This window comes from Moschus berezovskii, chromosome 22, assembly GCF_049115385.1.
Source record: "Moschus berezovskii isolate FMDL1 chromosome 22, NW_MosBer_1.0, whole genome shotgun sequence".
NCBI lineage: Eukaryota > Metazoa > Chordata > Mammalia > Artiodactyla > Moschidae > Moschus > Moschus berezovskii.
This window is the reverse complement of record NC_142481.1, coordinates 29,075,647-29,101,862: the sequence shown is the minus strand read 5'-3', so window position 1 is coordinate 29,101,862 and position 26,216 is coordinate 29,075,647. Positions and strand designations below refer to the sequence as shown.

Sequence of the window (26,216 nt, the reverse complement as noted above, 5' to 3'; positions counted from 1 at the left end):
AACAGTCAATGAGAAGGACATCTGGTAATCTTTTCTGCCTACCTCAAAGTGTCTCATTATCTTACCTGGCATGGCTTAACCAGGTGTGCATCTCTGGAAAACCACTTCATTTCAGAGGGCCTCAGTCTCCTCATTAGCAAAGTGGGATGAGAGCACAAACCCTTCCATGCTTTTAACAGAGAACAAGTTCAGAAGGTCTTGATCTAGGTTTAATAGATATTTCTCCACCTTCTGAGCTTCCTCCCTCTACTTCAGCACCGCTTCTGAGCCTGTCGGCCTTAGGAGGGCCCTGCCACTGTCCCTACACCTCAACAAGCATGAACCAAGGCCTCTTTCTTCATCTCTCCTTAACACTGCCAAGACATGTTCAGGGGATGGATGGGTAGATGGACTGGAAGACAGGAGTCGGGAGAGGTGGAACAGTGAGAGGGCAGATGGGCAAACAAGTGCATCAGATGACCGCAGGATGGGAGAAAGAACACATGAATTCATGGGAGGATAGATTAGTGGATGGATAGATGGATGAATCAGCCAATTCTAATGCCTGCACGTCTAAGTCCTCAGGTTGTCTTTCCATCTGGACTCCTCTCAGAGTTCTGCTGCATGCCAGCAACTCCTGAAATTCAACATGTATAAAATCAAACTCATATTATTCTTCCCCAAATTTGATTCCCTTCCAGCATTCCACTCCTCAGTGAATCTATCTATCCTGCTGCACCAAATAGAAATCTAGGCATCATCCTGACTCCACCTGCTCCCTCAACCCCCACACCCAAGACATCACCAAGTCTTACTGATTTTACCTTCCACATCTATCTCCAACCCATCTCTCTCCACCTCCAGGGGCACCATCACTCCTCTCCTGGGCTAGTGCAATCATCACTTCTCAGCCTCCTTGCCTCCATTCTGCATTGCCCCCAACCATCTCAACACTACCAGTAAAACTCTTTTCAAAATGCAGGTCTGATCAAACTGCCACCACCACTCATCCAAGAAGAGACATCACTTCGCCAACAAAGGTCTGCTTAATCAAAGCTATGGTTTTTCCAGTAGTCATGTACAGATGTGACAGAGCTGGACCATAAAAAAGCCTGAGCGCCAAAGATTGGCGTTTTTGAATTGTGGTGCTAGAGAAGACTCTTGAGAGTCCATCAGACTGCAAGGAGATCAAAACAGTCAATCTTAAAGAAAATCAACCCTGAATATTCATTAAAGGACTGATGCTGAAGCTGAAGCTCCAATACTTTGCCCACCTGATGCAAAGAGCCAACTCACTGGCAAAGATCTTAATGCTGGAAAAGACTGAGGGCAGGAGCAGAAGGGCCCAACAGAGGATGAGATGGTTGGATGGCATCACCAACTCAATGGACATGAGTCTGAGCAAACTCCAGAAGGTAGGGAAGGATAGGGAAGGGAAGCCTGGCACACGAGAGTCCATGGGGTCACAAAGAGTGAAACACGATTTAGTGACTGAACAACCACAACAATAAGTCCAATGTTGTTTAAAACACTCTTGTGCCCTCCACAGCTCTCAAGATCAAAAGCAGTCCTGGCCCCAGCCCACTTCTCCTGTCTCCTCCCATACCCTGACAAGGTCAGACCTCCTGTAATACTCACATGCTTCCCAAACTTGTGGCATGTCTCATCATGGCAAGTTTACACTTATCTGCCACGCCTTGGTTAATGTCTGACACCTCCTCTACACAGTGAGCCCCACAAAGGAGAGACCATGACTATTCTGGCTTTGTCTTGGGATCAAGCAGGATCGTGTGTAAATCTGGATTCTGCCTCTAATTAGCCACGTGACAATGAACAAGTTATTCAGCCTCCATAAACTCCTTGCTGCACAAAGAAAAATGGAGAAAGTATCACCCCCTCTACGGAATACCATTAGGATGGAAATAAACAATGCACGCAGAGTGATTGACAGAGGGTCTGGTCGCTGGGAGGACATGTCATGACTGGTTGGAAATAGCAGCAGAAAGGTTTGCATATAGACCCTGCTCACCTCTCAACCAGCTGACCCTGAAATAAGCCCTGTCCCGAATACAGATCTTCAAGCAGGCCCAGAAGTAGGCTCCCCGAGATGGCCCTCTGGGGACCTCTCCCAGGGTCCTGAAAGGGTGCCTCCCTGCTAACAGGAGACAGTGAGGGGCAGCCTGCCCCAGCCCTCTACCTGGGGGAAAGGGTGTAGGCGGCCAGAAGGGTTTAGGAACCCTGAGGCCAGCCCTCTTAATAGGTCCATTTCATCAAGTCCCCTCCTCCCTCACATGTCATAGTGGCTCCCTGCTGCCCAGAGCATCAGAGGCAGCCTCCTTCACCCAGAATCTCACCTCCATTCTCCATCTGGCACCTGGCGCCCCAGAGCCCACCCTTCATCCAGAAAGGCCTCCTCACCAAGCCTCCATACCCCTTCCCAACTGCAGGCCCTGCCACCCTCCATTCTGGAAAGCCTTCAGTCTTCAGGTGTTCCTCTCTAAATCCCTCCCCACCCCTCACACTCCCCTCCTCCATCTTCCAGAAAGCCCTCTAGGACTCACCCAGCCCACACTAACTTCCTTCTTTTCTGAGGGCCTTGGGTCTGAAATCTCCAAGGAAAGGCTAAGCTCTGATGTAAAACAGACCCATCTGGATACAGTCGCAAGCTTACTACTGTTTGCATTTCTTAAAAAAATAAAATCATGACTGTTATACAAATATAAAAAGAACAGCATGTGTCAAAGATTTCATTTTTAACTCATTAATCAATGAGGGAAAAATAAGACAATTTACACAATTTAAAGGAAAATCTGAAGCACAGCCACAAGCATCGCTCTTAGCCTCCTCTCACAAGATCTCCTTTGATCTCACCTGATAAAATGTATTTGCATCTCAAGAGACAGGAACAGTTTCCCATCAGAGTCAGGTTCCTACAACTTCCAAAGCAGTTAAACAGCTCAGAGACCATGAAAGCTACAAATTCCTATTGCTGTTTGTTGTTGTTTAGTCCCTTAGTCTTTGTGATCCCATCGACTAGCCCACCATGCTCCTCTGTCCGTGGGATTTTCCAGGCAAGAGTACAGGAGCAGGTTGCCATTTCCTTCTCCAGGGGCCCTTCCCAAGCCAGGGATCAAACCTACGTTTCCGGATTCTTCACAGCTGAGTCACCAGGGAAGCCCTAGAGAAACAGACAATCATGTGCCAGGTAACAGCTAAGAGTCAATTAGAAGGACACCTGGTGATCTTTCCTGCTGTTTTAAAGTGTCTCATCATTTTACCTGGCACGGCTTAACCAAGTGTGCATCTCTGGAAAATCAACTTACATTTGGTGGTTCTCAGTCTCCTCACCCCTAAAGTGGGGTATGAGCACAAAATCCTCCAAGCTCTCAGCAGAGAGCAGCTCCAGGAAGCACTGCCTAGAGCTTCACAGGTGTTTCTGTGCCTGCCCCACCCCACCCCAGCTTCCACCCTCTGCTTTAGCATCACTTCTGAGCTAGTCAGCCTTGGGGGCGCTGCACTCCTGGGCCCCACACCCCACGAAGCAAGAACCAAGCCATCTTCTTTTCCTTCATCTCCCTTAACATGTTTGAGGAGACTATTAGCAAAATCAGAGGGAGAAAAAAAGGTCTTTTTAAAGCTGGTGGCAAGGGTGGTGGGGGAGGGGACTGCTTCCCTAGTGGCTCAGTAGTAAAGAATCTGCCTGCCAGTGCAAGAGACACGGGTTCCATCCATGATCCAGAAGATCCCACATGCCTTGAAGCAACTAAGCCTGTGTGCCACACTACTGAGCCTGTGACTTCTTGAGTTGGTGATGGACAGGGAGGCCTGGTGTGCTGCAGTCCATGGGGTTGCAAAGAGTTGGGACATGACTGAGGGGCTGAACTGAACTGACCTTAGTATTAAATATCAGAAGACTCCTCCCAACATTAGAATTGATAAGCTGACCAAACCTAGGAGTGACAGGGATAAGAGAGCACACTCTAAGGCAGGTCCTCACAGCCTGGCACTGGATTCTCGTGGCACCTCACTGTCCTGAGATGGAACTGCATGACCCCTCCCAGCTCCTTCCTCCAGCCTCACTACTCTGCCTTTGGTGTAACGGACACTGAACATCAGTGTGCTTCCCTGGTGTCCAGAAGATGTCCCTCTTATGACTCTGACCACACACAGAAGAAAGCCTCAAGAATATATGGACAAACCCACTGAAGTCAAGAATAATCACAGACCCGCACAAACTTACCCACGAGGCTGTTCACTGCGGTGTTGTGTGGAAGTGTGAAAATCTCAAAACTAAACTCCCAGCAGTAGAGAACTGATTAAATACTGGATTGGTATTTCCATAACATCTTATAGGAAAACCCAAGTGAACCTTTTGGACAACCCAATAAAATACAGTGAAGCCATCTGACACAGCGCTAGGCAGCCATGAAAACCGTGATGTAGAAGAGGGTGAGCAATCTCACTCCATTAAGGAAACTTGTAGAGTTGTGAGATTAAAAAGGAAGAAAAAGAAACCTCAACATTATTAGTGATCAGTATCTGTGTTCTTTTTTCATTTTTTCAAGTTTCTCAAGTGTCCTACCCTAATATGTGTGTGGATAGATACACAGGCAGATCAACATAAGCCTGAAGCTAAACTCCAACACCACATGCCCGGTAGAAACCATTCTGCGTTCCAGTGCAAAGAACAAGTCAGATCTGTCAGCTCAGCAATGTTCAAATGGGGTGGAAGGGAATGAACTCTTTTTCAGCTAGGGCCTTCCACAAGGACCCCACAAAATACACATACATACAGCCTTGCCAACGGGAGAAAGAAATGGCAACCCACTCCAGTATTCTTGCCCGGAGAATCCCAGGGACAGAGGAGCCTGGTGGGCTGCCGTCTAGGGGTCGCACAAAGTTGGTCGTGACTGAAGTGATTTAGCAGCAGCAGCAGCATAGTCTCACCAAAGGGGACAGATTAAAGGTAAAACCACTCAACAACCAGAATATCCATCCTGCACGGATCAGCAGGTATCTGCTCTAGAAGGTCAAGGTCACCTTTAGCAGGGTGGTGCAGGGGGCAGAGCCCTGGCCTGGGAGCCCTAGAACCACCAACCCTAGCTGGACTGTCCCCTCCTTTCTCTAGTCCTTTAATTGTTCATCCATAAAATAAATGTGTGAGGTTGGACAAAAGACCTCTCAGATTCCATTTCTTAGCACTGGGAGATGTTTCCCTATATTCTGGCCCCATCTCCGACACAGTTCACCTTCCCCACTCCCCCGACAGTTCTGGATGGAGGTGGAATCCTCCAGCCAGGGTCCCTCCATCTCCTTCAGTCTAGGGCGATAGGGTAGACAGTGCAGGAGGCAGAGCCCAGAATAAACAGCTAGCAAAGGGAGCTGGGAAGAGCCTCACTCATCAAGGCTCTAGACCATGCAGGTCCCTCTACCTCCACTCAGCGAAACCCAAGATATGGTAATTGGCAGAGCTGGGGAGGAGGGAGGTTTGTTTTCTCAACCAGAGCCTGCTGTGCCCCTACCTTCCACTCAGTGCCAATGGCTGCCTGTCCTCTCCTCCACCCCATCCCTCTGGCTCCTCTCCTTCCCCACATTTTATCATCAACATGTGCAGCTCCGTTTCCTCATGTTTTATGTTTCATAACATGACCATCAAGGAAATGGGGGTTAGGAGAATTGTCAATAAAGTATTTCATCAATTAATTCATCAAATTTAGAGTGCAAGCTCTGGGCAGGCCCCCAAGGGTCTCCCTCCTGAGGCTCCCAGTTAATTGTGTGAGTGCTGTCACTTCAGTCATGTCCAACACTTTGCAACCCCATGGACTGTAGCCCAGCAGGCTTTTCTGTCCATGGGATTCTACAGGCAAGAATACTGGGTTGCCATGCCCTCCTCCAGGGGATCTTCCTGACCCAAGAATCAAACCCATATCTCCTGCATCTCCTGCACTGCAGGCAGGTTCTCTACCCACTGAGCCACCTGGGAAGCCCTCCCAGCTAAGGAGAGATTAAATGATTCCACAAATAACTGGGAAGCACCAAGACTAGCAGGGGTGCAGTAATCAGGAGATCTATCGTAATAAAGAAGGGAGGTCTGGGGGATAGGGCGGGTCCACGGCCCCTAAGTAGAGTTGGGACGAGCAGGAAAGTCAGGAGCCCCTCCCTGAGTCAGGCACCAGGGTCGGGGTCAAGCTCTATGCCCAAGGTTTGGGTATGGTGGGGTGAGAGGGCACAGGGTTGGGCGAGGGGAATAGGAAATAGGCAAGCTGGTCGCTCAGGAGAGGAACGCTTCAACCAGGCCTAGCCGACATTCCGGAACACCCAACAATCACCTGCGGGCAATTGGGAGCAAGAGGCCCTGCCAGGCTTGTCTGCTTCGCCCAGTGGCCATGACAGGGGTCCCCTTGCCCGGTGCCCAGGCTGGCCTCTGAAAAACCTGTCTGGAAGTTCTTCCCTGCTCATGTTGGTTGTCTACTCTCTTTTGCAGGATTGTATGTCTGCGCCTCTGCTCCCGCCTGTCTGTATGTCACACTCTACACACGCCTGTCCGTCTGTCCTCACACGTCTGGCTGGCGCGCTGGCCTTCCCGCTTCTCTCGGCCTCCTGGCCGTGCGCCCCGCCTGGCGCTGTGTGGGTGTCGGGCTGGCAGTGCGCAGAGGGGCGCGGCTCGGCCCTCCCCCTCCGCCGCTTCCCCCCGCTCAGGAATGACCCAGGCGGCGGCCCGGCGCTGCTGAGGCCCCGGAGTCGCGGCGCAGGGCGGCGGGAGCGGGCGGCCGTGGCGTGGGCGGCTGCGCGGGGCCGGCGGAGGGCCGGGCGGGGCTGCGGCAGGGCAGGGCCGGCACCGGGACGCCGCTGCCGCCGCCGCCGCCGCCTCGGCCGGGGATCGCGGGCCCCGGGTGGCTCGGCCGGGCCCCGCCCCGCCCCGCCCCTGCACGCCGAGCAGGCCGTGGCGGAAAGGCGCGCCCCCCGCGACGCCCGAGCCCGAGCGCAGCGGCATCCGAGCGGGAACCGGAACGCGAACGGGAGCGGAGCCAGAGCGGGAACGCGAGCTGGAGCCGAAGCTGGAGCCGGCAGTGCGGCGCACGGAGCGGAGCGAGGCAGCCAAGCCGAGTAAGGGGCGTGGGGCCGGGGGCGGCGCTGGGGAGGGGCGGGGAGGGGGTCCCGGCCCCCTCCCCCGCGCTCTGCGGCGGCCCCAGCGCACGCACACACCCCGGGGGCGCTCAACGCTGTCCCGGGGCGGAACCGCAGCGCGCTTCGAACGGGATCCCCGCGCTCCCGCGGATCCCTGCCCCGACACCCGCGCCCCCGGGCGGGCCACCGGGACCCGCGCGGACCGTGGCTGCCCCTAAACATGCCATCGGGCCCCGGGATGGAGAGCACTCCCCGATTCTTGCCTGACCGGAGTCCCACACGAACATCCACCCTATATAGGGAGCATGTCCGCGACCCCGCGCTCTTGGTTTCCCGGACCCCTAAACAACCCACCCAAGAAGGGGGAACCAGGACGCACTTATGGCTGGGGTGGAAGAGGAAAGGGACCCCGGGCTTGAAGAGTTTGAAGCTAGAAGCCATCCTCGACCCTCGAGCAGGGAAGTTTGACCCTCTAACGGGCGGGTCACCAGGGCCATGCCCCCGCTTCAGTGCCTGCCTGCCGCGCTGGTCTATCTCAGTACCATCGGTGGGAGAGGAGGTGTCCACACAGCACCTTCTCCAGCTCTGGGTCAGACTTTCCCTGGCGCGGTAAGTGAGGCTGAGTCCGAGGCGGCTGCTCTGCCCGGCTGCGCAGCGCCAAGCGGCATAGCCGCCCCTCCCCACGCGCCCTCGGAAGTTGGTTAGTGCCCACCCGCTCCACGGCTAACTCGCACAGCCCTTCCCCTCTCCCCATCGGCCAGGCGGTCCTGAGGCTGGCTCGAAGAGGATCCAGGGCTGCCCTCCTGATCCCACGCGCCATGCCGGGGGTGGGGGTGGGGTGGGGGGTGGGGATAGCCATGCCCAGGCTGGAAAGGGGAGGGCACGAGTGACAGGTGTCAGCCGCGGGGGCTCCAGGAGCTTGGTCCTTGGTCTTGATTTCACACAGTCCCACAGGTGCCTGCCTTTGAGCAAGCCCCTCCTGACTCTCCTCAAACATCCTGACTGCTCTACTATAACAAGTGGCTTCACTTCTTTGTGCCTCAGTTGCTCTACTGACATATAGGTAGGATTCTGTTGTGAGCAACGTGTTAAAGGTGGGCTTGGCTGACTTTCTAGCTGTGTGGCGTTAGGCGAGATACTTAACCTCTCTGAGCCTCAGTTTCCCTATCTGAAACATGGGGAAGGTGGGTGGGTTGGAGGAAATAAATGAGACGATGCCTGGGGATGGGAGCAGGGCTAGCATGTTGCTTGGCACACAGCTAGCACTCAGTTCAGGCTGACTACAGGTGACATTCTGTGAAGTGTCCAGCACCAGTGGCTGCTAAGGCAGAGCAAGGTCCTCTGAGGTGATAGGAACACCACCCCTTCTCAACCCCACTCTGAGGAAGTCTTGAATCCCCTAAGGCCTTGTTGACACATACTGCAATGGCAGAACCCTCTCCTTAGGGCCAGCCCTTTCTCACTCTTCCCTCCTCCCTGGGCGTTCTGCTTCTCAGTGGCGCTGGCCTCCCCCTACCTGTCATCTCCATCCCCGTTGAGAAAGAGTATCTAACCCACTGTTTCTTCAGTCCTAGATTGAAGTCTGTTCCCCAGGCAGAGAGCTCCCCACATCCTTCTCACACTCTGTGCGAGGGAATTCACACCTCCCTCCACTCCTGTGTTTGGGCCTAGGGAAGATTGCTTTCCCTGAGGAGCAATCAGACAGTCAGGTGGCTTGGATGTTCCAGTGGTGACAGTTCAGACAGGCAGCGAAGAGCAGCAGAGGGGGCAGCTACTAGGGCAAGGAGACAGCAGGAAGTCGGAGGGGGTCCCAGCCGTAAAGCTGTGTGGACTGTGTGTTCACAGCCATAAAGCTGTGTGTTCATCCAGGCAACTGAGCCAGGAGGCACCAGAAATGATGAGCCTTGGGGAGGAAGCAGGGCCCGTGAATGACTTTGAGTGGTTAGAAGTTCAGAGCTGGAAGGTCCCCAGGAAAAGATCTGCCCAGTCTGTGCAGTGGAGGCTTCAGACCCAGAGCAGAACCTGGGAGGCCCAGGAGCTAGGGAAGGATGCTAGAATACCTGGGGTGGCATGGCAGCTTGAAGGTGCCCCAGGTGTTGGGAAGAAAACAAATTCCACCACTTGTGGACACCTGCATTAGTCCTACTCACCTGTGCCCCAGCTGCCACACAGAAGGGAATGTTGGGGCTTGGGGGGCAGTCTGTGCACACGTTGCCTGGTGGGACACACAGAATGGGCTGCCTCCTCGAAGCTCTTTCTACACAGAACCCCCCCGCCCCGGTCCTCTTCTTCCTCTGCAGCCTATTCTCCTCCCCCATTCACCCACCAGGGTGTCACACCCCTTGCATTTTCCATAACTCTCACCTCTTCTTCCCAAAGGAGTTAATCAGAAACTAATTAGGAGTTTTGTGTCTCCTAGTTCACGCAGTATTCGGAGCACAGCCAGGCATCAACGTGATGGGGATACAGGCACCTCCTCCAGTCTTGGGGAATCATTAGTTAAGACACATTCAGACGCCTGTTACCTGAAGCCTGTGCCCTGCAAGTGTTCAGAGCACAAGGTGTGGGAAGGTGGCAGTTGGCTTTCAGCCTCCTAGAGGGAGAGGGCTTTCACCCTCCTGAAGCATCCTGGAAACTAGAAGGGCTTCTGAAGCCCCTTGGCACAAAGGAGAATTGTGTCTGAGAGCACAGCTTCTTGCAGCTGGACTACCTGGGTTTATGGCATGTGATTCTAGGCAGGAGATTCACCCTTCAGAGCCTCCATTTCCTCTTGAAAATGGAAACAAATACTCCACACCTCCCAGTACAGTTGTGAGGACTGAAGAAAAATATATAGGAATCACACAGCAGTGTCGAATAGACCCCTTGCAATGGCCTTGCTATGTCTGCATTAAGAACATGCATTGAACACATGCTGTTTCCCAAGCATAAGTATTTTCTCTTTGGATTCTGACAACAGCCCTCTGATCTAGATCCTATAATCGTCCCTATTTTATAGATGAGAACACTGAGGCTTAGAAGGTTCAGGACTAACTTTGCTAGGTACAGGAAAGTTAAAACATCACTGTGACTCATCATAATTTTATGAGTTTGTAAAATTGATAATTAGCACACTGTATTTTAGATGATATGTAATTAGTTACTGGAATGTTTCCTCCATGGGTATCTCCAAACATTGGACATCTGTGTTAATTGCCCATGGGCAATTTTTTGAGACACCTTCATGTTTTTCTATTCAAACAGTATCAAACTGATTTAAAAGAGTAGCTTCCCCCATTTATTCCCTATCCTTCCTCTTCATTTTTCTCCATAGCCCTATCACCCCCAACATTTATATATCTTATTCATCTGTTAATTTTCTGCCCTCATCCATATAATGTAAACTCCTCAAAGGCAGGGACTTTTAACCATTTTGCTTACTCTCGTATCCCCAGAGATAAAAACAACAATCAGCACTTCATATGCTTTGCAAATTATAAAGTGTTTTACAAACATAAGGTCTATTATTGTTATTATTTTTGCCAAGTGTATAGCTTGCCTGAAAATAAAAGCTTAAGGTTCGTGGCAGAAACTTCCCTCAAAATTCTGGCAAATAGGACCTGCTCAAGTGCCAGGGAAAATGTGATGAAGGTTAAAACCAGTTGGAGATTACTTTCCTAACATGTTAATAAAGCTCCTTATCAGTAAGTTGAAAGACAAGTTAATTTTTTTTAATCTTTGCAACAAACGGCATGCTCAAAGGCAATTAAATTAGCATTTAAAATTTCCAATGAGTTAACTATCACTGATTTATTCACTTACTCTTTGTTACGGAAAATCATTTGTAAAAAACAAAAGAACATAACAAGCCTCCTCAATCCCACCATTGCCCAGAGTGTGGATACCCACATGACTGGATACTTCAGTCTATTTCCTTTTCATCTTTTTCTGTGTGTGAATATTTTCTCTCATTTTTTTTCCTTAGAAAATAAGGGATCATGTTGTCAGCAGAGTTATATAACCAGCTTACTTGGTGACATCCCCCCACCATTGACATTAAAGTGAAAGTCTTTATATTATTAAAATTTCTTTAAAACATGACTCCTTGGCTATATAATATTCCATTATAAGCATATGTCAAAATTTTCTCAGCCTGTCCTCTGTTATTGGACACTGGGGTCGCTGCTGTAATAATGTTTTTCTATATCCTTACTGGTGTTGTCTAGGCCTTGAATGAGTCTTCTCTACATCCTTGGTCATGACCTACTTGCTGGTTTGCAAATGGACTGGTTTGTGTAGTTAATAAATCCATTCTTAGAGGTTGGGTGCTGGTGGCAGTGGGGACAGCAGCTGATCCAACAGAGCGCTACACCAGGTAAACTAAGGCAACATGGAGACCCAGTAAGCTCCAGGCATTTCCTGACCAACCCAGGATAGCACACATGTGGCCAGACGTTGCATGGGGGCAGAAGGCCTCTGCTGCTGTGGCTGCCAAACATCCTGGATCCCTTTTCTAAAATCAGTACCAAGTTACTTGCTTGCAAATCTATGTGTCCTCTGCCAGCCTCACTGCTATCATCCTCTCATTCTTTTTGTCGTCCACTCCTGAGTTCATCTGTGTCTTCATTTGATCACATGACAAATGTTTACAGGCACACCTTATTTTATGGCTCTTCACAGATATTATTTTTACCAACTGAAGATTTGGGACAGTCTTGAACCCAGTAAGTCTTATCAGTGCCATTTTTCCAACTGCATTTGCTCACTTAATGTCTCCTGTGTCACATGTGGTAATTCTCACATTTCAACATTTTTTCTTGTTACATTTGCTATAGTGACCTGTGATCTGTGATTTTTGATGTTGCTATTGCAATAAGGGGCTTCCCAGGTGGCGCAGTGGTAAAGAATCTGCCAGCCAACGCAGGAGACACAAGGGACATGGATTCGATCTCTGGGTGGGGACGATGCCCTGGAGGAGGAAATGGCAACCCACTCCAGTATTCTTGCCTGGAAGATTCCATAGACAAAGGAGCCTGGCGAGCTACAATCCCTGTTGCAAACAGTCAGACACCACTGAGTAACTGAGCACACATCACAGTAAGATTACTTACCACTCACTGAAGGCTCAAAGGATGGTTACCATTGTTTAGCAATAACCTATTTTTAAAGTAAGGTATGTACAGTGTTTTTTACACAAACGGCAACTGCAAACTTCATAGACTGCAGGATAATGTAAACCTAATTTTGATATGCACTGGGACACCAAAAAAACTGAATGACTCACTGTACTGTGGTGGTCTGGAATCTCGCGGACCACCAAACCAGTTATCTCTGAGGTATTACCTGTAACGACATCTATCTGCACTTGCCATGGAATTTTTTTTTCCATTAGAGGGACCATCAGCTGGTTCTCACACTTCAAGACCAGCCTCCCTCATTTCTGAGACTCCTTTCTGTGTAAAATGGCGATTTGTTTTGCGATCCAGTGGTTTGAGCATGCATCGCAAAGACGTGGCCCATCCCCCAGGCCAGCCACTGGGCGGCCCTGCCCAGTTCACCACGGACCCTGGTGAAGCGCAACCCTCCAGTATGGCTGCCTCTGCTGCGCATGCGCGGACCGCCCTGTCTCGCGCAGTTACCCGGCTGCTTCTGCCAGGGATACGGAGCCGGTCCCCTTAACCACAAGCTCACCGATCGAGATCGGAGTGTCACGGTGAGCCACGGAGCGGAGGCATTCTGGGAGCAGGGACGCGAAGCGAAGTGGGAGTGACGTGGACTTACCGCCCACCATTCAGCCACTTCAGAGCCTGGAAAACTGCAGTCTGCCGACGGCCCGCCTGCCCGCAATCCAGTCGGAGATGAGTCACAGGCAGGGACGCGCCTCGCCTCAGATGCTGGGCGCTGAGTGAGACGGGCGTGAGGGAAGACGTGACCTGGGTGTCAGATCTGTGGTGTGGGGTGTCCCTGGCAGTAACCGCGAGGTAACAAGGTCCCTCTCTGCATTTCTCTCTCTCTTCATCTCTTCTCTGTGACTTTGGGTGGGTTATGTCACGAGCCTATGAGTTTTCTTATTTGCAATATGAAAATGTTACTTACTTCAGGAGACCTGTTGCAGTAATTTCGATGATATTAACTGGCACATGGAGGTGCCTGGTGAACATGAGCTACCCTGAAAGCTGGAGTGCCCAGATTATCTCCATTTACGGAAATGTCTACTTGACCGGTGGCCAAACCTACCAGCCCCTTGCCAATCTCCTAGCCACCTGGGAACTTACACAATCTCCACCACCCACCCAAACTGGCCATGGAAACCCATATATAATGCAGGGATTCTTTGTGGCCCCTCCCCTGGGAGGTCATCTCCCACCTCCCCAGGCCCTGCGAAAACCCGTCTTATCTCAGAGTCACAATGCCCAGTGAGAGCAAAGAGGGGGTACAGGGGACCTCTAATAGAAGTGTGAGCTTGGGGATGGTTCCTTGAAGCATTGGGGGTGGTCAGCACCCTTTGTGGCATCAGATGCCACCAGGATAGCCATATAGGATGTATGCATTCATTGTGCATTTACTAATTGCCTACTCTATGCCAGCTCACTAGAAAGGGAAATGGAGGCTGGACCTGTGGAGGTTGGGGCAGAAGCTTGGGCATTTTCCTGAGGGTACTGGGAGCTACCAGAGACATTTCAGCAAATGACCTGATCCATTCTGCCTCTCTGGAAGTGGCACAAGAGATGACCTGTCAGAGCACTGTATCCTCCTCCCAGCTCACACGCAGCCACAGTGCACACCCGCAGAAACGAACACAGACACACGTACACACATGTATTTTTAGAAAGCACAGATCCCTGGCCCTGAGATGCTCTGTGAATTTTCTGGTGTGAAATCACAGTTCCCCAAGCAGCCTGCCACACCAGTTATAGAGGCCTGGGGAGATCACATCCTACCTTCACTTCTCCCATCAGAACTCTTGACTTGGTTTCTGTGGGGACTGGGAGTGGGTGTCAGGCCATCATGGGGTTCACACGAGGACAGGTTGAGCTGGAAGAAGTCACCTGGAGAGGGATTCCAAGGTCAGCAGCAGTGATGGCCCCTCCCTCCCACTCGCATCAGGCAGCAGAATGAACATTTTGCAGCCACATACCTCATGCCAGGGACTGTCTGTACATAAACCCAGTCCTCATGGCAGGTAAAGTGTTCTTACTCTGCTTTCCTCAGGAAGACAATGAAGTTCAGAGAGGTGAAGTGCTTTGCCCAAAGCTACACTGCCAGGAAGTGGGAGAGTCAATATTAGCACTCAGGAACTGGATTTCTGAGCTTGGGCTCTCCAAAGATAGGTGTTTGTTTATTAAGTAAAAAAAATGAATTCTTAGTATAGTTTGGCCAATTGGCTCCATCAAAATATGGGACCCATTTAGAGGATATATACATATATATAATAAAAAGGATCCCTGGAGAAGACAAGAGTGGGAACCTTTGGAACTGCCTCTTATGGAAAAGCTCTGTCCACAATGATATCATCCCCGGGATCAGGGAAGCCTGCTCCCCCTGGGATGTAGAGGGGTCAGGCACTCTGCCTGTTGGCTTGCAGCCAGCAGCTTCCCCTGCAAGTGCCTGCTAGGCTCCACATCCATCCAAAGGCACGGTTTGGTTTCTCCCTAGGAAATAAGAACTCTAACTCCCTAATAGTCCCATGGCCTCCTATCACTTGGGGACCTACCAGGAGAGACTGAATCAGCTCAGGTCTCCAGCAGCATGAGAGGATGAGTTACTTTCTGAAAATGTTGCCTCCATTGCAAACAGGTACTAGAGTGACGTGGCAGTCCTTTACTGCACAGACATCTTGACACCTGATTCACATAAGGGTGTGTGTTGGTGGGGGGGGGATGTTGGTAAAGAGACAATTGTATTCTCTAGCTCTTTATTTCTGAATTGGTAATTTAATCTAGTAGGTATCTTCTAAGGAAGTGTGCTGGCTGACAGTGTGGGCTTTGGAGTCACACAAACCTTGGTTCCAGTCCCAGCCTGTAATTAGAAGTTGTGTGACCCTGGAAAGCTTCATAACCTCGCTGAGCCTCAACTGCCTTATTTATAAAATGAGAATGAAAAAAGCATCTTTCTCTTAAAACTGTTGTGATAATAATGATTGATAATAATAAGGTTTGAGCTAGGCAGCTATGAATACCCTTCCAGAGCCAGCTGTGGGACCTTGAACTAGTTTCTCACTTTCTCCAGGTCTGTTTCCCCTTCTGTGAAATGAGGACATTGAACTGATCTGTAAGGGTCTGTTCAGCCCTAACAGTTACAGGATTCTCAGAGGTCAACCCAGGAGAGATATTCGCCCCCTTCCACAGACCACTGAGATGCCAGCACACATTTGTGCCACCTCTGCCCTGGAACCCTCATACTCCACAGCCCAGAGCCCCCCAGCACAACGGCCCCGCCCCAGACTAGGCACATGCTATCAAAGTCACGATCCTCTCCCCAGAGGTTGACAGCCCAGGGCACAAAAGCCCCCAGCCTGCAGGTTCAGCAGGTGCCATGTAGGCGCCCCCATCACCTGCCTGTTTGTGTCTCTGCAGGTGAGCGGAGGGTCCTTCCCTGCGAGAAGTCAGAGCTCTGCACGTGGGCAGGCTGGCTCCACTGTTCTGCTCCAAGGATTACATGTCCTTCAAACGCCCCTGCCCCTGTAAGTCTCCTCCCCACCTCCTTCCATGGACCGGGGCCAGCATGGCAGAGTCAGGATGCAGAGAATGTTTTTAGGATGTTTGGCCAAAGAGCTCCAGGGGTCTGATTGGGGTTCAATGTGATATGACAGATGGGGGGAGGGCAACACAGAAGACCCCTGACCATCTGCAAGAGATGTCTCACCTTGCCAATCCCTCCGTATCAGCACTTCCCAGAGTGTGGGTCAGGATTCTTCCAAGGGATATTAATGAGGTTACTTTTTTTAAAATTCCATAGTCAAATGAGTGTGGGAAATGCTGAGTGACACAAGTCAAGTCAGTTTTGCTGGACTCTTTAGAGCCTTTAAGGTGGTGCTGTGTTGTGAGGCTCCATAGGAAAGAGAAAGCCCAGGGACCTACCCAAACTTAGCTGACAACAAGGAATGTCTCATGAGATGGGTGCTTCACAGAACACACTCCTTGGGGTTCAGTGTTTGAGGAAACCCTTCCTAGAGCAGCCTCACCAGGCAGTTCCTTGTTTGCTATTAATAATTCATTTTTTCATCTAATGAAGCCACTAGATGATTTTGCCCGTAACACTCTTCTCATGGCTCCCTGAGGCCCACGCATCTAGACGATGGACTCAATCAGGTATACTCTGGGGACCAAGGCTACAGCCCCTGTGGCTTACTCCCCTACTCATCATCAACCTGCCTTCATGATTCATGCTGCCACCCTGACCCCAGAGTTGCCTCTCTCCCTGGCAGTCACCTGCTTCCTCCCATGATGTTCCCTGAGCCCCCTCCAAGCCACCATCATTTGCTGCATTTTGGGAGGACGTGCATAACCTCCCCATCCCTTCTCCCTGGTGAGGTTGGGACTGTGAGTCTGTGTGAGATCAGGGCCCCCAGCTGAGACTCCCTTTCTACCTGTCAACTCCCCTCACCCTGCTCACCAGTGTCTGTTCAAATCTGTACCACTGCTTACATGTCCTACATCCTGGGGTTGGGGAACCTCTCCCACAGAGAGTCAAATCGCCAACTGTCAACTCTTCGAGCATCAAGGGGCTGCTGTGGTGGAGGTAGGGAGAGCTGGCCTGTCCTTTCTGGGAGCGACCATCACCAGGCATGCCGGGGGAGTAAGGTGGGAGTGCGTTCATTGTGCAGGGAATGGTTTTCAGGAGGTAGGGGAGCGCAGCGTGGCTGCTGGCTGCCATGGGTACCGAGGAGTACATAGGTCGAGGGCGGTAAGCTTTCTGATACATAGGACAAGCTCAGTAAATTATTGTTACTGTTACCACCATGTCTGCTGTTGTGGAATGATCAGCTATCAAAGCCTCAGGCCAGGTGAGAAGGCTGCCATAGGAGCAGGTCAGAGCCCAGGGACACCTGCCCCACAGAGGGTCAGGGTGGTTGTGTTGTCACCCGCAGGAGCAGCTGGCAGTGCAGAAGGCTGGGGCTGCTGAGTGTGGAGGACTTTCCAGAACCTTCCGGGGTTGAGCCAGGCCCTTTAGAGCCCTGCCGTGTGCACTAACAGGGGCCATCACCCCAGGACAAGGCTCTGTGCGAGCAGCTCCTGAGGACTCCAGGGTGTGGTCACGGGTATCCTGGGCTAGTCAGGAGCAGTTACTGTGCTTCTCTGAATCCCCCTCTCCCCGCACAGGCTCAGCGCCTGGCATGTAGTAGGCACTTAATAAATGTTTGCTGAATGAATAAACGCAGTCCAGCACTGTGGATGAGGCCCTGGAGGGGGAGAAGCTGAAGCTCCTGACTCTGCCATAAGACTCTTTCTGTGGCTCTGGCCAGCCCATCCTCATCTCTAAAATGAAGCAGTTATCTGAGGCCAGTGGGTTCCAGGAGCTCAGAGCAGCTGTGAGGCTCCTTGAAGGGTGAGGGGAGACCAGGTGGGCAGAACCCAGATGCCCCACCACCCTCTGCTTCAGCCAGAGCAGCTCTGCTTACATCTCTGGGTTGGGGGTCTGTTCCAATTTCGCTTAAAGAAGGAGGTCCCAGGCAATGGTAGGCCAGGTCCCATGAGGGGTATCCAAGCCCACCTCTTCCTCTATCATCTCTTCTCTTCTCTGCAGGATTCTTCTCTTCTCACAGTGTCCAGTCCAACTCTTTACTTTTTTTCTGAGCTAAGAAGTGCTCACCGTCCTCCCTTTCAGCACCCCTAGTCTGCTTCAACCTGGATCCTGCACCCTCACCCCAATATGACATCAGCGGCTGTGTCACTAAGTCCGTCCCAGAGTTTTCAGTTCTCAGCTGCATCTGACCCTGTTGGTCACATCAACCCTGCTGGTGGCTCCTCCACCGGATTCTGGACCCTGAACCCTGGGGTTTTCCTCCAGCCCCTCCGGCTCTCTCGGCTCTGATCATCCATTCATGGTCTCCTTTGGTGCAAGAGGAGGGTGCATTCTTCCCACACCTGCCTGGGGATGCTGGGTCCCCCAGGACTCCAACCCCACTGGCCTTCTCGCCCTGTACTCCCCAGACCATTTCATCCTCACTCTTCTTTCAGCTGCAGCCTATAGGCCAGCAGTTCCCATGACTCTCTTCCACCCCAGTTTCTGCCTGAGCTGATTCCTTCTGCCTTCCACTGCCTGACTCCCCTGAGCAGCCCCACCTCCACTGCTCAAGTACAGCCCGTCCCACACTGAACTCCTTGCCCTCCCCTCCAAGCCAGCTTGCTCGATTTTGCTGTCTTGGTTTAGGGCACCACCATCACCACCACCCAGTCCCACAGGCCAGAAATCTACAAGTGACCCTCAATTTACCTCCAACAACTGCATCACTACCAGCTGCCCAGAGAGACCCCAGGGTCTCCAAAGTAGGTCAACAGATCTCTCTCCTGATTTCCCCCCCCAGTCCAACCCCCTCCTCAGGCCCCATCCTGGAAATCGCTGCCTCAGTAGATATTCATGGAACCAGACAACCAGACAAGTAAACAAATAGAGTGAAGCGGACACCTCGTGGTTGGCCTCCTGGGCTCACAGACCAGAGGCCCTCACGTGGTTTTCTAGGAGGGATGCAGAACCACAAGAGCCCCTGATGCCCTGATTCACCTGGCCTGGGAACACTGAGGGACAAAGCCAGAAGTCTCAGGCTTCATCATCTGGCCACAGACACACACCCTCTTTTTTAGCACCTCCTCTCCTGCTCTGTCGGAGAAGGCAATGGCAAGCCACTCCAGTACTCTTGCCTAGAAAATCCCATGGATGGAGGAGCCTGGTAGGCTGCAGTCTGTGGGGTCGCTAAGGGTCAGATGCGACTGACTGACCTCACTTTCACTTTTCACTTTCACACATTAGAGAAGGAAATGGCAACCCACTCCAGTGTTCTTGCCTGGAGAATCCCAGAGACGGGGGAGCCTGTTGGGCTTCCGTCTATGGGGTCACACAGAGTCGGACACGACTGAAGTGACTTAGCAGCAGCAGCAGCAGCTCCTGCTCTGTGAATTTAAACACCTAACAGGAAATCACCTGAACCATCTTAGCTCACAAAATTATCTTGCTTGGTACATGTGAAGATGCCAAAGTCCATTAAAATCTGGAAAACTTAGGACAGGAACCATAGCTTGTTCCTGTTTGGGTTTCCACACCCCTACATCCTGCCAACTGAGAAAGGCAAAGAGGAAAGTCCCCAGAAGGAAAAACAAGCACCAGAGTTTCCCCAGCAAGACCTGGCTCCTAGGAGTAAGAGTTCAGGGAAGTCAGGGAGAGCCAACAGGGACTGTGAGCCTGGGGCAGGGCAGTGGGCACAGGTCTGGCTGGCATCCGCAGCTTTGGACACTGGTGAAGTGGCACCATCCACTGACCTCTCAGGAGCTGGACAGCCCTGAATCAGACTAGGCTGGGCTGACTTCTCCCAGGCCCTGCCCACATCCTGGGCTCCCTCAACCCCTATTACCTCCCAAGGATCTTAGCTCATCTCAGCCTCTCACAGAGACAGCCCCAACAAACCTCCATGTCCCTCCCTCTCAGTTAGGCAGATGAAAAAACTAAGGCAGGGAGAGGAGGCAAGAACAGGAGAGGGGAAGCCCTGAGGGATTTGGCTATAAGGCTGCAAGAGGGAAATCTGGTCTCCTCCCTGCAAGTGCAGGCCTGTGAGCCATTTCCAGCCTTAAGCACTAAGAAAGAAGGACCAGCCAGGCTCCTCAGAGAGGCTGGACGCGTGGGAGCCTCCTCCATCTGGCCCCAGCTAGGCAGGGCAGCCCAGGATTCCCCCAGGATCCAGGCTTCAAGAACAGATGCTTTCGTAACTACTTCTTCACCACAAGCACATGGCAGCTCCACAGAGCTTCCTATGATATGAAGTGGGGGTGGCCTCAAGAGGCAGACCTGGGGGGAGGAGGGGCTTTGGGGCCCCAGGGGAGACTGAGGATGCAGCGAAGCAGGGCTAAGAGTAGAGTGGACCACTGGTCCACAGAGGAATTGCATGGGGCTTGTCTCTGCTAAGTTCACAGGCTGCCAGCAGGCCGGAAGGAATCATAGCCTGGAAAAGCCTCTGGGTGGGCTTGGGCCTCCCTCAGAGTTGTGTGATGTGGTCGACAATGCTTGGGTTCAAGGACAACATAGCACTGACACTTGCCAGCTGTGAAATCTAGAGCAAGCTTTTTCACATCTAGAAACCTCAATCTGTTCATCTGTAAAATGTAAACAGTCATAGTAGCCTTTTGGTTTGATGCCCAGATTTGACATGCCACAAGGAGAATCTAGCTTGGTGCCAGACACTGAGAAGATGCTTGAGAAACTTGAAAGTCATATCCTTTTGACCACTCTCTCTCTACGATGCTTAATATGACCCAAGTCTTTGGCAACAGAATGGCAAAAATGGAGAGATTGGGACTCTGGAGATGAACCTGGGGTTTGGACCAGATACTGTTGTTTTCTGCTCTGCTTATTGTATTACCTCTGAAGAGACTTCACTGTCAACAGAAGGCTAGCTCCTGAAGCCCCAGCCCTTGAATGGAGAGTCCACTCTGTGGCCCCATGAACATCCTGGCTACCCCTCCTCTGAGTTCTCCGGTCAATCCCAGAGTCTGACTATAGCAAGTGCTCCGCATCTGACAGCTAATCTCAGTTTTAAGTGCACCATCATTTTTTATTAGAGTCCTTGACAAGAGGGCATCAGCCTTAGCTTGAGCGCTTAATGTAGTCCTGGTAACAGCAGCAGTACCCCAGCTTTTGCAGAGCACCCCCAGCTGGCAGAGTTTGTGTGTCTCCCCCTCCCCTGGCAATGGGTTCTCAGGGTGACCTCATCCACCTCATGGTACCGAGACGTTTCCATACACTGTCAGTCTCCAAATTTACGTCTCCAGCTCCAGACTCTCCCTGAACTCCAGACTCATATATTCAACTGTCCACCCCGTATCTTCACTCAGATGCCACTCAGGTGTCTACAGAGCATCTCAGATGGAACAAGTCAAAACCTTAAATCTTGACTTGTAGTCCCCCATTCAAGCTACCCATCATCTTCCCCATCTCAGTAAATGGCAGCTCGGTTCTTCCATGTACTCAAGCCCCAAACTTTCTGAGTTTCTACTGCTCTCCTTTCTCATCTACCCCAAACCAATTAATCTGAAAATCCTAACAGTTTCACTTTGAAATCTCACTCCATCTTGCCATCTCCACCACTAAGCCCCAGGACCAGGGACACCACTGTCATCACCTGGACCACTGTTCTGGCCCCCTAACTGACCTCTCTGCCACCCTCTTGCCCCCCTCCAGCCTATTCTACCACAACCCTGGGAGTGTGGGAAAGGGAAGGATCTAGAAACTGAGCCTTGAGTTGGTTTCTGTGTCTAGAAATCTTGCCAAGCAAGCATGATCCCTGGAGTTGTCACCCATGGGGAGGATTTACCTGCAAACAGGAATGAGTAAGGATGCTGCCATTTCTCTGCCAAGGACTGCACTACATTAGCTACCCTCCTGTGCCTGGAACCGTGCCGAGCGTGATTAGGAAAGGTTGGTCATCCTCTGTGACATCACCACAGACGTGTGCAGGACCAGACGCTTCCCGGTCAGGAGAGAGAGGCCCCGAGAGAGAAGTCACATGCCCGCTGGGCCCAGGAACCACTAGAGGAGGTCCGTCCGTTCCGTTCCGTCGCTCAGTCGTGTCCGACTCTTTGCGACCCCGTGGACTGTAGCCTACCAGGCTTCTCCGTCCATGGGATTCTCCAGGCAAGAATACTGGAGTGGGTTACCGTTTCCTTCTCCAGGGGATCTTCCCGACCCAGGGATCGAACCCAGGTCTCCCGCATTGGAGGCAGACGCTTTAACCTCTGAGCCACCAGGGAAGCCCACTAGAGGAGGTGGCAGCATCTAAAAGCAGAAACTTCCAGGCCCAAGCTCAGGGCACTGGCCACACTAGTCCCTCTGAGAGCCTGATACATTTTCACCTCCTAGAGTTCCTTCTGTTTACTTCTCTCTGCATTTAAAGTACTATGTCCTCTATTAGCCCTGGTTTCATCAGCTTCTAAGGGCTGCTCCCTCTTCCCACCTGGACTCTGTATCTGTAGGTGACCTCCAGGCCTTGTTTGAAAAAGCGTCATTCCAGAGCTTTCCTCGGCCCATCCACCAGGCCCTTCAGCCACCGGATAATACTTGTCTCCCCTAGGAATGGGGCTAGGGCTAGAAATATAGCCAATTACAATAAAAACATCAAGAGCTAAATGACACAAGTTCAAAAACCAATGAAGCAAATATATTTAAATCATCCAAGCCTCTGTTATTCAGCTATGAAATGGGATCATGAGACCCACTTTCCAGGGTGACTGACAGTTTAGCGAGCACACAGTCAGTCAGGAAGGGTGTTCTATCCTTCTCCTCTGGCTCCTCTATCCCACAGTGAGAGGAGGTCGTCTTGCAGGGTCTTTCCGGCAGGATCCTCCCAAGACTGTTCCAAGGGGGAGATCACGTCTTCCCTCTCCGATCCCAGCCAGGCATGCAGACGCAGCATGGCATACTTGGCCGTACTTCATCTGACAGGCTCTCATCAGGGGCTAGCCAGGTGCCAGCCTTTCACCAGACCCCATCACAGACACATAATGAGATGATGCAAGAAAATGGGTTCTACCTACCTTCTAGACCGGATGTAAGAGGTCCTCTGCTGACCCTATGGGACTTACCCGGGGACTCTACCCCAACTGCCTCTCACCAGAGATGCAGAAACTGATGCATACTGGGGACTGGACCAGGTCACCTAGCGTGTTTGCAGGTGAAACGCTGATGCTCCCAGCATGACTCCACATGAAGTGCTCTTTCCACGAGGAGACTGCTCTCCTCTGTTCTCAGGGAAGACAAAGAAAAAGAGCATAACTGTGATCCAAGCCATGTCTTTAAAAAAAAAAAAAAAAAAACAACAATGAAGACCTTATTTTCACATGGGGAGGGACGTCCTGAGATGGAGCAGCTGTAGGGCTTCAGTTTCAGTGGTCAGAGATGAACATCACTGAGGACCCAGGTTCTTTCCATCTTCGTGCTCCACTGGAAGATGGCCACTGTAAGACAGCTGCATTGTAAGAAGGCCAACATCAACCCAGGCAGTGACACAACTTTCCCCAGAAGTCCCCCAGCATGAAGTTCCCAGAAGACCACCCTCATGTCTTACTGGCCAGAATTCAGTTGCATGCCCACCCCTAAGCCAATCATAGTTAGGGAATGGTAATACCAAGACTGGCTGACCAAGCTAGTCTTTAAAAGGAAAAGGTTGTTAGAACCTGGTCCCCCCTCAGTCTAAAATGGAGGCAGTGGACAGTCAGGCCAACAAAACCTTCCCCTTGTGCCTGCTCAGTCCCTATTCTCTGGGCCTCAAATCTTCAGGAGGACCTCTAAATATCTGAAGTGAGAACTGAACTGAACTGAGGAGTCCCTTTTATGGGGATTCTCTAGGGTTAGTTTTTTTGTTGGTTGGTTTTTTTGTGTAGTAGAGAAATTCCAGCCCACAAGAGTGAGTAGCTAAATATTCAGGAGATTAATGACCCATTTAATCGTTGGTAGCCAGCCTGAAATCCATCATGATGGGAGTTTTACACCATAGAAATTGGCAAACAACACTACAAATCAGGAATATTTTTCTTTTTTTCCTGGAAAGCTGGTTTGCCAGCACACCACTGTATGAAACACATATACAGAAATATGCACAGATCATTAGTGTACAGCTGACTCTTCACAAGCCCAGCACACTCGGATCAAGACAGACATCACAAGCTGCAGCCTACAGCGCCTGCCACGTGCTCATCCAGTCCCTGCGCCTGCCCAGCTCAGCCACTGACTGGACAGCTGTCCCTATAAAGCAGCTTTTCCAGGTTTTGACCTTTATATGTTTGGAATCATACGGGATATTCTCTTTTGGTCTGGCTTCTTTGCTCAATATTCCGTCATGAGATTCAATGACAGTATTGTGTATACATGTAGATCACTTATTCTCATCACATTGTGTATACTGACACAATGGAATGTATAATATTCCATTGTGTCAATATACCACAAATAACTCACCCATTCTACTTTAACGGACATCTGAGTACTCTTCAGGTTGGGGCAATGAACAGTGAACGTTCCAGTAGAATGCTGCCAACAGAGCTTTCTGCAATAATGAAAATGTTCTACATCTTCACGGCCCAGTATGATAGCCACTAGCCACTTGCAGCCACTGAGCCCTTGAAATGTGGCTAGTGCAACTGAAGACTAAATTTTTTAACTGAAGTACAGCTGATTTACAATACAGGTAGTTTCAGGTGTACAGCATACTGATTCAGTATTTTTGCAGCTTATACTCCATTATAGGTTATTACAAGATAATGGGTACAAGTCCCTGTGTTATACAGTGTGTCCTTGTTGCTGACCTATCTTATGTATGGTAGTTTGTATCTATTAATCCCACATCCCTAATTTGTTCCTTCCTTCTCCCCTTTGGTAACCATAAGTTTGTTCTCTATATCTGCCAGTCTATTTCTATTTTGTATATACATTCATTTGTATCAATTTTAAGATTCTACATATAAGTGACTTCATATAGTATTTGCCTTCCTTGTCTTATTTCACTGAATAATATTCTCTAGGTCCCACCCATGTTGCTACAAGTGGCATTATTTCATTCATTTTTATAGGAGAACAGTATTCCATTCCATACACACATACATATATATATCTATATATATAATCACACCTTTTTAATCCAATTGTCTGTTGGTGGACACTTGGGTTGCTTCCATAGCTTGGCAATAGTGACCAGTGCTTCTATGAACATTGGGGAGCTTCCCTGACACCTCATTTGGTAAAGAAGCCACCTGCAATGCAAGAGACCCCAGTTCGATTCCCGACTTGGGAAGATCCACAGGAGAAAGGATAGTCTACCCACTCCAGTGTTCTTGGGCTTCCCTTGTGGCTCAGCTGATAAAAAATCTGCCTGCAATGTGGGAGACCTGGGTTCAATACCTGAGTTGGGAAGATCCCCTGGAGAAGAGAAAGGCTATTCTTGCCTAGAGAAATCCACGGACTGTATAGGGTCTTTGGGGTGCACATATCTCTTATAATTAGTGTTTTCATTTTCATCAGATATATACCTAGAAGTGGAATCATAGTGTAGTTTTATTTGTGGATTTTTTTGCTGGATCATATGGTAGTTTTTTTTTTTTTTTTTTTACCATATGGTAGTTTTATTTGTAGTTTTAAGGACTCTCCATATTGTTTTCCACAGTGCCTGCACCAGCTTACATGCCCACCAACACTGAACTAGAGTTCCCTTTTCTCCAAATCCTCTCCAACATTAGTTATTTGAGTTTCCTTTTGATGATAGCCATTCTGACAAGTGTGATGTGATACCTCATTGTGGTTTTGATTTGCATTTCTCTAATAATTAGCCATGTGGAACATCTTTTCATGTGCCTGTTAGTCATCTGTATGTCTTCTTTGGATAAATGTCTATTCAAGTCTTCTGACCATTTTTCAACTGTTTTTTTATATTGAGCTGTATGAGCTGTTTATATATTTTGAACATTAATCTCTTGTTGGGCTCATCATTTGCAAATGTTTTCTCCCATTCTGTAGGCTTTTTTCGTTTTGTTGATGGTTTCTTTTGCTATAAAAAGCTTTTAAGTTTAATTAGGTCCCATTTGTTTATTTTTGCTTTTATTTCTTTTGCTTTCAGAGACTGAGCCAAGGAAATATTGCTACAATTTATGTCAAAAAGTGTTCTGCCTATGTTTTCTTCCCAGAGTTTTATGGTTTCAGGTCTTACCTTTAGATCTTTAAACTCTTTTAAAGTTTATTTTTGTATATGGTGTGACGGAATGTTCTAATCTCATTGTTTTACAAGAAACTGTCCAGTTTTCCCAGCACCACTTGTTGAAGAGACTGTCTCTTCTCCATTGTATATTCTTGCCTCCTTTATCATAGATTAATTGACCATAGGTGTGGGGATTTATTTCTAGGTTCTCTGTTTCATGGATCTATGTATCTGTTTTTGT

At 50.2% G+C, this 26,216-nt stretch overlaps 1 protein-coding gene and 1 long non-coding RNA gene across 7 annotated transcripts in view; both read left to right on the top strand.

The window, feature by feature from the left end:
- Positions 1–6,951: 6,951 nt before the first annotated feature.
- BEAN1 (brain expressed associated with NEDD4 1) overlaps positions 6,952–26,216 on the top strand; it is a 39,496-nt gene continuing 20,231 nt past the window's right edge. For 2 of the 6 annotated variants that reach the window (XM_088830647.1, XM_088830646.1), the window contains exons 1-3: positions 7,063–7,086; positions 15,663–15,769; positions 16,321–16,397. In XM_088830647.1, coding sequence (XP_088686773.1) covers positions 16,328–16,397 — 70 coding nt within the window. In that variant the 5' untranslated portion in view covers positions 7,063–7,086; positions 15,663–15,769; positions 16,321–16,327. Of the gene's footprint in view, positions 7,087–8,011; positions 13,068–15,662; positions 15,770–16,320; positions 16,398–26,216 lie in introns of those variants that run through there. The other 4 variants (XM_088830650.1, XM_088830648.1, XM_088830651.1 and 1 more) reach the window with 3 other exon arrangements.
- On the top strand, positions 16,404–25,387 carry LOC148774392 (uncharacterized). Its single transcript, XR_016035916.1, has 2 exons — positions 16,404–21,831; positions 22,059–25,387. It is a non-coding gene; the product is annotated as an uncharacterized LOC148774392 (long non-coding RNA).